At 56.6% G+C, this 17,246-nt stretch overlaps 1 protein-coding gene across 1 annotated transcript in view; it reads right to left on the bottom strand.

Annotated features, from left to right (window-relative positions):
* The window catches only part of LOC142475294 (RNA-binding protein FXR1-like), a 54,613-nt gene that overhangs the window by 24,266 nt on the left and 13,101 nt on the right, over positions 1-17,246 (bottom strand). Inside the window, exon 2 of the mRNA XM_075581220.1 lies at positions 8,824-8,876. Within this exon, the coding sequence (XP_075437335.1) occupies positions 8,824-8,876 (53 nt within the window). The remainder of the gene's footprint in view (positions 1-8,823; positions 8,877-17,246) is intronic.

The following is a 17,246-nucleotide window of genomic DNA, read 5'->3' as shown; positions in this document are numbered from 1 at the left end:
TATGTGAGAGACGCGTGTGCGGGTGTATGCAGGGAGAGAGGGTTACTGGGGGATATATATGTGAGAGACACGCGTGTGCGGGTGTATGCAGGGAGAGAGGTTACTGGGGGATATATATGTGAGACGCGTGTGCGGGTGTATGCAGGGAGAGAGGTTACTGGGGGATATATATATGTGAGACACGCGTGTGCGGGTGTATGCAGGGAGAGAGGTTACTGGGGGATATATATGTGAGCGACGCGTGTGCGGGTGTATGCAGGGAGAGAGGTTACTGGGGGATATATATATGTGAGACACGCGTGTGCGGGTGTATGCAGGGAGAGAGGGTTACTGGGGGATATATATGTGAGAGACGCGTGTGCGGGTGTATGCAGGGAGAGAGGGTTACTGGGGGATATATATGTGAGAGACACGCGTGTGCGGGTGTATGCAGGGAGAGAGGTTACTGGGGGATATATATGTGAGAGACGCGTGTGCGGGTGTATGCAGGGAGAGAGGTTACTGGGGGATATATATATGTGAGACACGCGTGTGCGGGTGTATGCAGGGAGAGAGGTTACTGGGGGATATATATGTGAGCGACGCGTGTGCGGGTGTATGCAGGGAGAGCGGTTACTGGGGGATATATATGTGAGACACGCGTGTGCGGGTGTATGCAGGGAGAGAGGGTTACTGGGGGATATATATGTGAGAGACACGCGTGTGCAGGTGTATGCAGGGAGAGAGGTTACTGGGGGATATATATGTGAGAGACACGCGTGTGCGGGTGTATACAGGGAGAGAGGGTTACTGGGGGATATATATGTGAGAGACACGCGTGTGCGGGTGTATACAGGGAGAGAGGGTTACTGGGGGATATATATGTGAGCGACGCGTGTGCGGGTGTATGCAGGGAGAGAGGTTACTGGGGGATATATATGTGAGACACGCGTGTGCGGGTGTATGCAGGGAGAGAGGGTTACTGGGGGATATATATGTGAGAGACACGCGTGTGCAGGTGTATGCAGGGAGAGAGGTTACTGGGGGATATATATGTGAGAGACACGCTTGTGCGGGTTTATGCAGGGAGAGAGGTTACTGGGGGATATATATGTGAGACACGCGTGTGCGGGTGTATGCAGGGAGAGAGGTTACTGGGGGATATATATGTGAGAGACATGCGTGTGCGGGTGTATGCAGGGAGAGAGGTTACTGGGGGGTATATATGTGAGACACGCGTGTGCGGGTGTATGCAGGGAAAGAGGTTACTGGGGGGTATATATGAGAGACGCGTGTGTGGGTGTATGCAGGGAGAGAGGTTACTGGGGGATATATATGTGAGACACGCGTGTGCGGGTGTATGCAGGGAGAGAGGTTACTGGGGGATATATATGTGAGAGACACGCGTGTGCGGGTGTATGCAGGGAGAGAGGGTTACTGGGTAAATATATGTGAGACACGCGTGTGCGAGTGTATGCAGGGAGAGAGGTTACTGGGGGATATATATGTGAGAGACACGCGTGTGCGGGTGTATGCAGGGAGAGAGGTTACTGGGGGATATATATGTGAGACACGCGTGTGCGGGTGTATACAGGGAGAGAGGTTACTGGGGGATATATATGTGAGAGACACGCGTGTGCGGGTGTATGCAGGGAGAGAGGGTTACTGGGGGATATATATGTGAGAGACACGCGTGTGCGGGTGTATGCAGGGAGAGAGGTTACTGGGGGATATATATGCGAGAGACACGTGTGTGCGGGTGTATGCAGGGAGAGAGGTTACTGGGGGATATATATGTGAGACACGCGTGTGCGGGTGTATACAGGGAGGGAGGGTTACTGGGGGATATATAAGTGAGAGACATGCGTGTGCGGGTGTATGCAGGGAGAGAGGTTACTGGGGGATATATAAGTGAGAGACATGCGTGTGCGGGTGTATGCAGGGAGAGAGGTTACTGGGGGGTATATATGTGAGAGACACGCGTGTGCGATGTATGCAGGGAGAGAGGTTACTGGGGGATATATATGTGAGAGACATGCGTGTGCGGGTGTATGCAGGGAGAGAGGTTACTGGGGGGTATATATGTGAGAGACACGCGTGTGCGGGTGTATGCAGGGAGAGAGGTTACTGGGGGATATATATGTGAGACACGCGTGTGCGGGTGTATGCAGGGAGAGAGGTTACTGGGGGATATATATGTGAGCGACGCGTGTGCGGGTGGAAGCAGGGAGAGAGGGTTAATGGGGGATATATTTGTGTGACACGCGTGTGCGGGTGTATGCAGGGAGAGAGGTTACTGGGGGATATATATGTGAGAGACACGCGTGTGCGGGTGTATGCAGGGAGAGAGGGTTACTGGGGGATATATATGTGTGAGACACGCGTGTGCGGGTGTATGCAGGGAGAGAGGTTACTGGGGGATATATATGTGAGAGACATGCGTGTGCGGGTGTATACAGGGAGAGAGGTTACTAGGGGATATATTTGTGAGACACACGTGTGCGGGTGTATGCAGGGAGAGAGGTTACTGGGGGATATATATGTGAGCGACGCGTGTGTGGGTGGAAGCAGGGAGAGAGGGTTAATGGGGGATATATTTGTGTGACGCGTGTGCGGGTGTATGCAGGGAGAGAGGTTACTGGGGGATATATATGTGAGAGACACGCGTGTGCGGGTGTATGCAGGGAGAGAGGTTACTGGGGGATATATATGTGAGACACGCGTGTGCGGTTGTATGCAGGGAGAGAGGTTACTGGGGGATATATATGTGAGCGACGCGTGTGCGGGTGGAAGCAGGGAGAGAGGGTTAATGGGGGATATATTTGTGTGACACGCGTGTGCGGGTGTATGCAGGGAGAGAGGTTACTGGGGGATATATATGTGAGAGACACGCGTGTGCGGGTGTATGCAGGGAGAGAGGGTTACTGGGGGATATATATGTGTGAGACACGCGTGTGCGGGTGTATGCAGGGAGAGAGGTTACTGGGGGATATATATGTGAGAGACATGCGTGTGCGGGGGTATACAGGGAGAGAGGTTACTAGGGGATATATTTGTGAGACACGCGTGTGCGGGTGTATGCAGGGAGAGAGGGTTACTGGGGGATATATATGTGTGAGACACGCGTGTGCGGGTGTATGCAGGGAGACAGGGTTACTGGGGGATATATGTTAGACGCGTGTGCGGGTGTATGCAGGGAGAGAGGTTACTGGGGGATATATGTGAGAGACACGCGTGTGCGGGTGTATGAAGGGAGACGCACGCGTGTGCGGGTATATGCAGGGAGAGAGGTTACTGGGGGATATATATGTGAGAGACACGCGTGTGCGGGTGTATGCAGGGAGAGGGGGTTACTGGGGGATATTTATGTGAGAGACACGCGTGTGTGGGTGCATGCAGGGAGAGAGGTTACTGGGGTATATATATATATATATATGAGACACGCGTGTGCGGGTGTATGCAGGGAGAGAGAGAGGTTACTGGGGGATATATATGTGAGACACGCATGTGCGGGTGTATGCAGGGAGAGAGGTTACTGGGGGATATATATGAGACGTGCGTGTGCGGGTGTATGCAGGGAGAGAGGGTTACTGGGGGATATATATGTGAGAGACACGCGTGTGCGGGTGTATGCAGGGAGAGAGGTTACTGGGGGATATATATGTGAGAGACACGCGTGTGCGGGTGTATACAGGGAGAGAGATTACTAGGGGATATATATGTGAGACACGCGTGTGCGGGTGTATGCAGGGAGAGAGGGTTACTGGGGATATATATGTGTGTGTGTGAGACACGCGTGTGCGGGTGTATGCAGGGAGAGAGGGTTACTGGGGGATATATATATATGTGTGTGTGTGTGTGAGACACACGTGTGCGGGTGTATGCAGGGAGAGAGGGTAATATATGTGTGTGTGTGTGTGTGTGAGACACGCGTGTGCGGGTGTATGCAGGGAGAGAGGGTTACTGGGGGATATATATATATGTGTGTGTGTGTGTGAGACACGCGTGTGTGGGTGTATACAGGGAGAGAGGGTTACTGGGGATATATATATGTGAGAGACACGTGTGTGTGGGTGTATGCAGGGAGAGAGGGTTACTGGGGGATATATATGTGAGACACGCGTGTGCGGGTGTATCCAGGGAGAGAGGTTACTGGGGGATATATATGCGAGAGACACGTGTGTGCGGGTGTATGCAGGGAGAGAGGGTTACTGGGGAAATATATATGTGAGAGACACGTGTGTGCGGGTGTATACAGGGAGAGAGGGTTACTGGGGGATATATATGTGACACGCGTGTGCGGGTGTATCCAGGGAGAGAGGTTACTGGGGGATATATATGTGAGACACGCGTGTGCGGGTGTATACAGGGAGAGAGGTTACTGGGGGATATATATGTGAGCGACGCGTGTGCGGGTGTATACAGGGAGAGAGGTTACTGGGGGATATATATGCGAGAGACACGTGTGTGCGGGTGTATGCAGGGAGAGAGGGTTACTGGGGATATATATATGTGAGAGACACGTGTGTGCGGGTGTATACAGGGAGAGAGGGTTACTGGGGGATATATATGTGAGACACGCGTGTGCGGGTGTATGCTGGGAGAGAGGTTACTGGGTGATATATATGTGAGAGACGCGTGTGCGGGTGTATGCAGGGAGAGAGGGTTACTGGGGGATATAAATGTGAGACACGCGTGTGCGGGTGTATCCAGGGAGAGAGGTTACTGGGGGATATATATGCGAGAGACACGTGTGTGCGGGTGTATGCAGGGAGAGAGGGTTACTGGGGATATATATATGTGAGAGACACGCGTGTGCGGGTGTATGCAGGGAGAGAGGGTTACTGGGGGATATATATGTGAGACACGCGTGTGCGGGTGTATCCGGGGAGAGAGGTTACTGGGGGATATATATGTGAGACACGCGTGTGCGGGTGTATACAGGGAGAGAGGTTACTGGGGGATATATATGTGAGCGACGCGTGTGCGGGTGTATACAGGGAGAGAGGTTACTGGGGGATATATATGTGAGAGACACGCGTGTGCGGGTGTATGCAGGGAGAGAGGTTACTGGGGGATATATATGTGAGACACGCGTGTGCGGGTGTATACAGGGAGAGAGGGTTACTGGGGGATATATAAGTGAGAGACATGCGTGTGCGGGTGTATGCAGGGAGAGAGGTTACTGGGGGGTATATATGTGAGAGACACGCGTGTGCGGGTGTATGCAGGGAGAGAGGTTACTGGGGGGTATATATGTGAGAGACGCGTGTGCGGGTGTATGCAGGGAGAGAGGTTACTGGGGGATATATATGTGAGAGACACGCGTGTGCGGGTGTATACAGGGAGAGAGGGTTAATGGGGGATATATTTGTGTGACACGCGTGTGCGGGTGTATGCAGGGAGAGAGGTTACTGGGGGATATATATATGTGAGAGACACGCGTGTGCGGGTGTATGCAGGGAGAGAGGGTTACTGGGGGATATATATGTGAGAGACACGCGTGTGCGGGTGTATGCAGGGAGAGAGGGTTAATGGGGGATATATGTGAGACGCGTGTGCGGGTGTAAGCAGGGAGAGAGGGTTACTGGGGGATATATATGTGAGAGACACGCGTGTGCGGGTGTATGCAGGGAGAGAGGTTACTGGGGGATATATATGTGAGACACGCGTGTGCGGGTGTATACAGGGAGAGAGGGTTACTGGGGGATATATAAGTGAGAGACATGCGTGTGCGGGTGTATGCAGGGAGAGAGGTTACTGGGGGATATATATGTGAGAGACGCGTGTGCGGGTGTATGCAGGGAGAGAGGTTACTGGGGGGTATATATGTGAGAGACGCGTGTGCGGGTGTATGCAGGGAGAGAGGTTACTGGGGGATATATATGTGAGAGACACGCGTGTGCGGGTGTATACAGGGAGAGAGGTTACTAGGGGATATATATGTGAGACACGCGTGTGCGGGTGTATGCAGGGAGAGAGGTTACTGGGGGATATATATGTGAGCGACGCGTGTGCGGGTGTATGCAGGGAGAGAGGGTTAATGGGGGATATATTTGTGTGACACGCGTGTGCGGGTGTATGCAGGGAGAGAGGTTACTGGGGGATATATATGTGAGAGACACGCGTGTGCGGGTGTATGCAGGGAGAGAGGGTTACTGGGGGATATATATGTGTGAGACACGCGTGTGCGGGTGTATGCAGGGAGAGAGGTTACTGGGGGATATATATGTGAGAGACATGCGTGTGCGGGTGTATACAGGGAGAGAGGTTACTAGGGGATATATATGTGAGACACGCGTGTGCGGGTGTATGCAGGGAGAGAGGGTTACTGGGCGATATATATGTGTGAGACACGCGTGTGCGGGTGTATGCAGGGAGAGAGGGTTACTGGGGGATATATGTGAGACGCGTGTGCGGGTGTATGCAGGGAGAGAGGTTACTGGGGGATATATGTGAGAGACACGCGTGTGCGGGTGTATGCAGGGAGACGCACGCGTGTGCGGGTATATGCAGGGAGAGAGGTTACTGGGGGATATATATGTGAGAGACACGCGTGTGCGGGTGCATGCAGGGAGAGAGGTTACTCAGGTATATATATATATATATGAGACACGCGTGTGCGGGTGTATGCAGGGAGAGAGAGAGGTTACTGGGGGATATATATGTGAGACACGCATGTGCGGGTGTATGCAGGGAGAGAGGTTACTGGGGGATATATATGAGACGTGCGTGTGCGGGTTTATGCTGGGAGAGAGGGTTACTGGGGGATATATATGTGAGAGACACGCGTGTGCGGGTGTATGCAGGGAGAGAGGTTACTGGGGGATATATATGTGAGAGACACGCGTGTGCGGGTGTATACAGGGAGAGAGGTTACTAGGGGATATATATGTGAGACACGCGTGTGCGGGTGTATGCAGGGAGAGAGGGTTACTGGGGGATATATATGTGAGACGCGTGTGCGGTGTATGCAGAGAGAGAGGTTACTGGGGGATAGATATATATGTGTGTGTGTGTGACACGCGTGTGCGGGTGTATGCAGGGAGAGAGGTTACTGGGGGATAGATATATATGTGTGTGTGTGTGAGACACACGCGTGTGTGGGTGTATGCAGGGAGAGAGGGTTACTGGGGGATATATATGTGTGTGTGTGAGACACGCGTGTGCGGGTGTATGCAGGGAGAGAGGGTAATATATGTGTGTGTGTGTGTGAGACACGCGTGTGCGGGTGTATGCAGGGAGAGAGGGTTACTGGGGGATATATATATATGTGTGTGTGTGAGACACGTGTGTGCGGGTGTATACAGGGAGAGAGGGTTACTGGGGATATATATATGTGAGAGACACGTGTGTGCGGGTGTATGCAGGGAGAGAGGGTTACTGGGGGATATATATGTGAGACACGCGTGTGCGGGTGTATCCAGGGAGAGAGGTTACTGGGGGATATATATGTGAGAGACACGCGTGTGCGGGTGTATGCAGGGAGAGAGGGTTACTGGGGGATATATATGCGAGAGACACGTGTGTGTGGGTGTATGCAGGGAGAGAGGTTACTGGGGGATATATATGTGAGAGACACGCGTGTGCGGGTGTATGCAGGGAGAGAGGGTTACTGGGGGATATATATGTGAGAGACACGCGTGTGCGGGTGTATACAGGGAGAGAGGGTTACTGGGGATATATATATGTGAGAGACACGCGTGTGCGGGTGTATGCAGGGAGAGAGGGTTACTGGGGGATATATATGTGAGACACGCGTGTGCGGGTGTATCCAGGGAGAGAGGTTACTGGGGGATATATATGCGAGAGACACGTGTGTGCGGGTGTATGCAGGGAGAGAGGGTTACTGGGGATATATATATGTGAGAGACACGCGTGTGCGGGTGTATGCAGGGAGAGAGGGTTACTGGGGGATATATATGTGAGACACGCGTGTGCGGGTGTATACAGGGAGAGAGGTTACTGGGGGATATATATGTGAGACACGCGTGTGCGGGTGTATGCAGGGAGAGAGGGTTACTGGGGGATATATATGTGAGACACGCATGTGCGGGTATATGCAGGGAGAGAGGTTACTAGGGGATATATATGTGAGACACGCGTGTGCGGGTGTATGCAGGGAGAGAGGTTACTGGGGGATATATATGTGAGACACGCGTGTGCGGGTGTATGCAGGGAGAGAGGGTTACTGGGGGATATATATGTGAGACACGCGTGTGCGGGTATATACAGGGAGAGAGGGTTACTGGGGGATATATATGTGAGAGACACGCGTGTGCGGGTGTATACAGGGAGAGAGGGTTACTGGGGGATACATATGTGAGAGACACGCGTGTGCGGGTGTATACAGGGAGAGAGGTTACTGGGGGATATATATGTGAGAGACACGCGTGTGCGGGTGTATGCAGGGAGAGAGGTTACTGGGGGATATATATGTGAGAGACACGTGTGTGCGGGTGTATGCAGGGAGAGAGGTTACTGGGGGATATATATGTGAGCGACGCGTGTGCGGGTGTATGCAGGGAGAGAGGTTACTGGGGGATATATATGTGAGACACGCGTGTGCGGGTGTATCCAGGGAGAGAGGTTACTGGGGGATATATATGTGAGAGACACGCGTGTGCGGGTGTATGCAGGGAGAGAGGTTACTGGGGGATATATATGTGAGACACGCGTGTGCGGGTGTATGCAGGGAGAGAGGGTAATATATGTGTGTGTGTGTGTGTGTGTGTGTGTGTGTGTGTGTGTGTGTGTGTGTGTGTGTGTGTGTGTGTGTGTGTGTGTGTGTGTGTGTGTGTGAGACACGCGTGTGCGGGTGTAGATAGATATGGGATCACTCACTTGTTTTCGAAGGTGATGGTCACAGAGTCGTCATGAACGTCCTGTATATATCCCTGTGTGCCACATAAGAACCTACATAAGCAGTATATACGGGATAAGGGCCCTATGGATAACTAAAGAACCCCAAGCCCCCCCCCCCCCCCCCCCACACAGGGTGACACAGACAGAAGGGAGCTATGAGCCTGTCCCTCCCCCCGCAGGGTGACACAGTGACACAGACAGAAGGGAGCTATGAGTCTGTCCCTCCCCCCGCAGGGTGACACAGTGACACAGACAGAAGGGAGCTATGAGTCTGTCCCTCCCCCCGCAGGGTGACACAGTGACACAGACAGAAGGGAGCTATGAGTCTGTCCCTCCCCCCGCAGGGTGACACAGTGACACAGATAGAAGGGAGCTATGAGTCTGTCCCTCCCCCCGCAGGGTGACACAGTGACACAGACAGAAGGGAGCTATGAGACTGTCCCTCCCCCCGCAGGGTGACACAGTGACACAGACAGAAGGGAGCTATGAGTCTGTCCCTCCCCCCGCAGGGTGACACAGTGACACAGACAGAAGGGAGCTATGAGCCTGTCCCTCTCCCCGCAGGGTGACACAGTGACACAGACAGAAGGGAGCTATGAGCCTGTCCCTCCCCCCGCAGGGTGACACAGTGACACAGACAGAAGGGAGCTATGAGCCTCCCCCTCCCCCCGCAGGGTGACACAGTGACACAGACAGAAGGGAGCTATGAGTCTGTCCCTCCCCCCGCAGGGTGACACAGTGACACAGACAGAAGGGAGCTATGAGCCTGTCCCTCCCCCCGCAGGGTGACACAGTGACACAGACAGAAGGGAGCTATGAGTCTGTCCCTCCCCCCGCAGGGTGACACAGACAGAAGGGAGCTATGAGCCTGTCCCTCCCCCCGCAGGGTGACACAGTGACACAGACAGAAGGGAGCTATGAGCCTGTCCCTCCCCCCGCAGGGTGACACAGTGACACAGACAGAAGGGAGCTATGAGTCTGTCCCTCCCCCCGCAGGGCGACACAGACAGAAGGGAGCTATGAGCCTGTCCCTCCCCCCGCAGGGTGACACAGTGACACAGACAGAAGGGAGCTATGAGCCTGTCCATCCCCCCGCAGGGTGACACAGTGACACAGACAGAAGGGAGCTATGAGCCTGTCCCTCCCCCCGCAGGGTGACACAGTGACACAGACAGAAGGGAGATATGAGTCTGTCCCTCCCACCCGCAGGGTGACACAGTGACACAGACAGAAGGGAGCTATGAGCCTGTCCCTCCCCCCGCAGGGTGACACAGTGACACAGACAGAAGGGAGCTATGAGCCTGTCCCTCCCCCCGCAGGGTGACACAGTGACACAGACAGAAGGGAGCTATGAGCCTGTCCCTCCCCCCGCAGGGTGACACAGTGACACAGACAGAAGGGAGCTATGAGCCTGTCCCTCCCCCCGCAGGGTGACACAGTGACACAGACAGAAGGGAGCTATGAACCTGTCCCTCCCCCCGCAGGGTGACACAGGGACACAGACAGAAGGGAGCTATGAGTCTGTCCCTCCCCCCGCAGGGTGACACAGACAGAAGGGAGCTATGAGCCTGTCCCTCCCCCCGCAGGGTGACACAGTGACACAGACAGAAGGGAGCTATGAGCCTGTCCCTTCCCCCGCAGGGTGACACAGTGACACAGACAGAAGGGAGCTATGAGCCTGTCCCACCCCCCGCAGGGTGACACAGTGACACAGACTGAAGGGAGCTATGAGCCTGTCCCTTCCCCCGCAGGGTGACACAGTGACACAGACAGAAGGGAGCTATGAGCCTGTCCCTCCCACCGCAGGGTGACACAGTGACACAGACAGAAGGGAGCTATGAGTCTGTCCCTCCCCCCGCAGGGTGACACAGTGACACAGACAGAAGGGAGCTATGAGCCTGTCCCTCCCCCCGCAGGGTGACACAGTGACACAGACAGAAGGGAGCTATGAGTCTGTCCCTCCCCCCGCAGGGTCACACAGACAGAAGGGAGCTATGAGTCTGTCCCTCCCCCCGCAGGGTGACACAGATAGAAGGGAGCTATGAGTCTGTCCCTCCCCCCGCAGGGTGACACAGTGACACAGACAGAAGGGAGCTATGAGCCTGTCCCTCCCCCGCAGGGTGACACAATGACACAGACAGAAGGGAGCTATGAGCCTGTCCCTCCCACCGCAGGGTGACACAGTGACACAGACAGAAGAGAGCTATGAGCCTGTCCCTCCCCCCCGCAGGGTGACACAGACAGAAGGGAGCTATGAGTCTGTCCCTCCCCCCCGCAGGGTGACACAGACAGAAGGGAGCTATGAGCCTGTCCCTCCCCCGCAGGGTGACACAGTGACACAGACAGAAGGGAGCTATGAGTCTGTCCCTCCCCCCGCAGGGTGACACAGTTACACAGACAGAAGGGAGCTATGAGACTGTCCCTCCCCCGCAGGGTGACAGACAGAAGGGAGCTATGAGTCTGTCCCTCCCCCCGTAGGGTGACACAGTGACACAGACAGAAGGGAGCTATGAGTCTGTCCCTCCCCCGCAGGGTGACACAGTGACACAGACAGAAGGGAGCTATGAGTCTGTCCCTCCCCCCCGCAGGGTGACACAGACAGAAGGGAGCTATGAGACTGTCCCTCCCCCGCAGGGTGACACAGTGACACAGACAGAAGGGAGCTATGAGTCTGTCCCTCCCCCGCAGGGTGACAGACAGAAGGGAGCTATGAGACTGTCCCTCCCCCGCAGGGTGACACAGTGACACAGACAGAAGGGAGCTATGAGCCTGTCCCTCCCCCCGCAGGGTGACACAGACAGAAGGGAGCTATGAGTCTGTCCCTCCCCCCGCAGGGTGACACAGTGACACAGACAGAAGGGAGCTATGAGCCTGTCCCTCCCCCGCAGGGTGACACAGTGACACAGACAGAAGGGAGCTATGAGTCTGTCCCTCCCCCCGCAGGGTGACACAGTGACACAGACAGAAGGGAGCTATGAGTCTGTCCCTCCCCCCGCAGGGTGACACAGTGACACAGACAGAAGGGAGCTATGAGTCTGTCCCTCCCCCCGCAGGGTGACACAGTGACAGAAAGAAGGGAGCTATGAGTCTGTCCCTCCCCCCGCAGGGTGACACAGTGACACAGACAGAAGGGAGCTATGAGTCTGTCCCTCCCCCCGCAGGGTGACACAGTGACACAGACAGGAGGGAGCTATGAGTCTGTCCCTCCCCCCGCAGGGTGACACAGTGACACAGACAGAAGGGAGCTATGAGCCTGTCCCTCCCCCCACAGGGTGACACAGTGACACAGACAGAAGGGAGCTATGAGCCTGTCCCTCCCCCCGCAGGGTGACACAGTGACACAGACAGAAGGGAGCTATGAGACTGTCCCTCCTCATACGCAGGGTGACACAGACAGAAGGGAGCTATGAGTCTGTCCCTCCCCCCGCAAGGTGACACAGTGACACAGACAGAAGGGAGCTATGAGTCTGTCCCTCCCCCGCAGGGTGACACAGTGACACAGACAGAAGGGAGCTATGAGCCTGTCCCTCCCCCGCAGGGTGACACAGTGACACAGACAGAAGGGAGCTATGAGCCTGTCCCTCCCCCGCAGGGTGACACAGTGACACAGACAGAAGTGAGCTATGAGCCTGTCCCTCCCCCCGCAGGGGGACACAGTGACACAGACAGAAGGGAGCTATGAGTCTGTCCCTCCCCCGCAGGGTGACACAGTGACACAGACAGAAGGGAGCTATGAGCCTGTCCCTCCCCCCGCAGGGTGACACAGTGACACAGACAGAAGGGAGCTATGAGTCTGTCCCTCCCCCCGCAGGGTGACACAGTGACACAGACAGAAGGGAGCTATGAGCCTGTCCCTCCCCCCGCAGAGTGACACAGTGACACAGACAGAAGGGAGCTATGAGTCTGTCCCTCCCCCCGCAGGGTGACACAGTGACACAGACAGAAGGGAGCTATGAGTCTGTCCCTCCCCCCGCAGGGTGACACAGTGACACAGACAGAAGGGAGCTATGAGCCTGTCCCTCCCCCCGCAGGGTGACACAGACAGAAGGGAGCTATGAGCCTGTCCCTCCCCCCGCAGGGTGACACAGTGACACAGACAGAAGGGAGCTATGAGCCTCCCCCTCCCCCCGCAGGGTGACACAGTGAGACAGACAGAAGGGAGTTATGAGACTGTCCCTCCCCCCGCAGGGTGACAGTGACACAGACAGAAGGGAGCTATGAGTCTGTCCCTCCCCCAGCAGGGTGACACAGTGACACAGACAGAAGGGAGCTATGAGACTGTCCCTCCCCCCGCAGGGTGACACAGTGACACAGACAGAAGGGAGCTATGAGTCTGTCCCTCCCCCGCAGTGTGACACAGTGACACAGACAGAAGGGAGCTATGAGCCTGTCCCTCCCCCCGCAGGGTGACACAGTGACACAGACAGAAGGGAGCTATGAGCCTGTCCCTCCCCCCGCAGGGTGACGCAGTGACACAGACAGAAGGGAGCTATGAGCCTGTCACTCCCCCCCCAGGGTGACACAGTAACACAGACAGAAGGGAGCTATGAGACTGTCCCTCCCCCCGCAGGGTGACACAGTGACACAGACAGAAGGGAGCTATGAGTCTGTCCCTCCCCCGCAGGGTGACACAGTGACACAGACAGAAGGGAGCTATGAGTCTGTCCCTCCCCCCGCAGGGTGACACAGTGACACAGACTGAAGGGAGCTATGAGCCTGTCCCTCCCCCCGCAGGGTGACACAGTGACACAGACAGAAGGGAGCTATGAGACTGTCCCTCCCCCCGCAGGGTGACACAGTGACACAGACAGAAGGGAGCTATGAGTCTGTCCCTCCCCCGCAGGGTGACACAGTGACACAGACAGAAGGGAGCTATGAGTCTGTCCCTCCCCCCGCAGGGTGACACAGTGACACAGACAGAAGGGAGCTATGAGCCTGTCCCTCCCCCCGCAGGGTGACACAGTGACACAGACAGAAGGGAGCTATGAGTCTGTCCCTCCCCCCGCAGGGTGACACAGTCAGAAGGGAGCTATGAGCCTGTCCCTCCCCCCGCAGGGTGACACAGACAGAAGGGAGCTATGAGACTGTCCCTCCCCCCGCAGGGTGACACAGTGACACAGACAGAAGGGAGCTATGAGTCTGTCCCTCCCCCCGCAGGGTGACAGTGACACAGACAGAAGGGAGCTATGAGTCTGTCCCTCCCCCCGCAGGGTGACACAGACAGAAGGGAGCTATGAGTCTGTCCCTCCCCCCGCAGGGTGACAGTGACACAGACAGAAGGGAGCTATGAGTCTGTCCCTCCCCCCGCAGGGTGACACAGACAGAAGGGAGCAATGAGTCTGTCCCTCCCCCCGCAGGGTGACACAGTGACACAGACAGAAGGGAGCTATGAGCCTGTACCTCCCCCCGCAGGGTGACACAGTGACGCAGACAGAAGGGAGCTATGTGTCTGTCCCTCCCCCCGCAGGGTGACACAGTGACACAGACAGAAGGGAGCTATGAGCCTGTACCTCCCCCCGCAGGGTGACACAGTGACACAGACAGAAGGGAGCTATGAGCCTGTCCCTCCCCCCGCAGGGTGACACAGACAGAAGGGAGCTATGAGCCTGTCCCTCCCCCCGCAGGGTGACACAGTGACGCAGACAGAAGGGAGCTATGTCCTGTCCCTCCCCCCGCAGGGTGACACAGTGACACAGATAGAAGGGAGCTATGAGCCTGTACCTCCCCCCGCAGGGTGACACAGTGACGCAGACAGAAGGGAGCTATGTGTCTGTCCCTCCTCCCGCAGGGTGACATAGTGACACAGACAGAAGGGAGCTATGAGTCTATCCCTCCCCCCGCAGGGTGACACAGTGACACAGACAGAAGGGAACTATGAGCCTGTCCCTCCCCCCGCAGGGTGACACAGTGACACAGACAGAAGGGAACTATGAGCCTGTCCCTCCCCCCGCAGGGTGACACAGTGACACAGACAGAAGGGAGCTATGAGTCTGTCCCTCCCCCCGCAGGGTGACACAGACAGAAGGGAGCTATGAGCCTGCCCCTCCCCCCGCAGGGTGACACAGTGACACAGACAGAAGGGAGCTATGAGTCTGTCCCTCCCCCTGCAGGGTGACACAGACAGAAGGGAGCTATGAGTCTGTCCCTCCCCACGTAGGGTGACACAGTTATACAGACAGAAGGGAGCTATGAGTCTGTCCCCCCGCAGGGTGACACAGTGACACAGACAGAAGGGAGCTATGAGTCTGTCCCTCCCCCCGCAGGGTGACACAGTGACAGACAGAAGGGAGCTATGAGCCTGTCCCTCCCCCCGCAGGGTGACACAGTGACACAGACAGAAGGGAGCTATGAGCCTGTCCCTCCCCCCGCAGGGTGACACAGACAGAAGGGAGCTATGAGCCTGCCCCTCCCCCGCAGGGTGACACAGTGACACAGACAGAAGGGAGCTATGAGTCTGTCCCTCCCCACGTAGGGTGACACAGTGACACAGACAGAAGGGAGCTATGAGTCTGTCCCTCCCCACGTAGGGTGACACAGTGACACAGACAGAAGGGAGCTATGAGCCTGTCCCTCCCCACGTAGGGTGACACAGTGACACAGACAGAAGGGAGCTATGAGCCTGTCCCTCCCCACGTAGGGTGACACAGTGACACAGACAGAAGGGAGCTATGAGCCTGTCCCTCCCCCCGCAGGGTGACACAGTGACACAGACAGAAGGGAGCTATGATCCTGTCCCTCCCCCCGCAGGGTGACACAGTGACACAGACAAAAGGGAGCTATGAGTCTGTCCCTCCCCCCGCAGGGTGACACAGACAGAAGGGAGCTATGAGCCTGTCCCTCCCCCCGCAGGGTGACACAGTGACACAGACAGGAGGGAGCTATGTGCCTGTCCCTCCCCCCGCAGGGTGACACAGACAGAAGGGAGCTATGCGCCTGTCCCTCCCCCCGCAGGGTGACACAGTGACACAGACAGGAGGGAGCTATGTGCCTGTCCCTCCCCCGCAGGGTGACACAGACAGAAGGGAGCTATGCGCCTGTCCCTCCCCCCGCAGGGTGACACAGTGACACAGACAGGAGGGAGCTATGAGTCTGTCCCTCCCCCCGCAGGGTGACACAGACAGAAGGGAGCTATGCGCCTGTCCCTCCCCCCGCAGGGTGACACAGTGACACAGACAGGAGGGAGCTATGTGCCTGTCCCTCCCCCGCAGGGTGACACAGTGACACAGACAGAAGGGAGCTATGAGTCTGTCCCTCCCCCCGCAGGGTGACACAGTGACACAGACATAAGGGAGCTATGAGTCTGTCCCTCCCCCCGCAGGGTGACACAGTGACACAGACAGAAGGGAGCTATGAGTCTGTCCCTCCCCCCGCAGGGTGACACAGTGACACAGACAGAAGGGAGCTATGGGACTGTCCCTCCCCCGCAGGGTGACACAGTGACACAGACAGAAGGGAGCTATGAGCCAGTCCCTCCCCCCGCAGGGTGACACAGAGACACAGACAGAAGGGAGCTATGAGCCTGTCCCTCCCCCCGCAGGGTGACACAGAGACACAGACAGAAGGGAGCTATGAGTCTGTCCCTCCCCCCGCAGGGTGACACAGTGACACAGACAGAAGGGAGCTATGAGCCTGTCCCTCCCCCGCAGGGTGACACAGTGACACAGACAGGAGGGAGCTATGAGCCTGTCCCTCCCCCCGCAGGGTGACACAGTGACACAGACAGAAGGGAGCTATGAGCCTGTCCCCCCCCCCCCCCCGCAGGGTGACACAGTGACACAGACAGAAGGGAGCTATGTGTCTGTCCCTCCCCTCACAGGGTGACACAGTGACACAGACATAAGGGAGCTATGAGTCTGTCCCTCCCCCCGCAGGGTGACACAGTGACACAGACAGAAGGGAGCTATGAGCCTGTCCCTCCCCCCGCAGGGTGACACAGTGACACAGACAGAAGGGAGCTATGAACCTGTCCTTCCCCCCGCAGGGTGACACAGTGACACAGACAGAAGGGAGCTATGAGTCTGTCCCTCCCCCCGCAGGGTGACACAGGGACACAGACAGAAGGGAGCTATGAGTCTGTCCCTCCCCCCGCAGGGTGACACAGACAGAAGGGAGCTATGAGCCTGTCCCTCCCCCCGCAGGGTGACACAGTGACACAGACAGAAGGGAGCTATGAGCCTGTCCCTTCCCCCGCAGGGTGACACAGTGACACAGACAGAAGGGAGCTATGAGCCTGTCCCACCCCCCGCAGGGTGACACAGTGACACAGACTGAAGGGAGATATGAGCCTGTCCCTCCCCCCGCAGGGTGACACAGTGACACAGACAGAAGGGAGCTATGAGCCTGTCCCTCCCCCCGCAGGGTGATACAGTGACACAGACAGAAGGGAGCTATGAGCCTGTCCC

Source organism: Ascaphus truei, unplaced genomic scaffold (assembly GCF_040206685.1).
Source record: "Ascaphus truei isolate aAscTru1 unplaced genomic scaffold, aAscTru1.hap1 HAP1_SCAFFOLD_1135, whole genome shotgun sequence".
NCBI lineage: Eukaryota > Metazoa > Chordata > Amphibia > Anura > Ascaphidae > Ascaphus > Ascaphus truei.
Note: the sequence above shows the minus strand (reverse complement) of the source record. Positions and strands in the feature narration are given on the sequence as shown.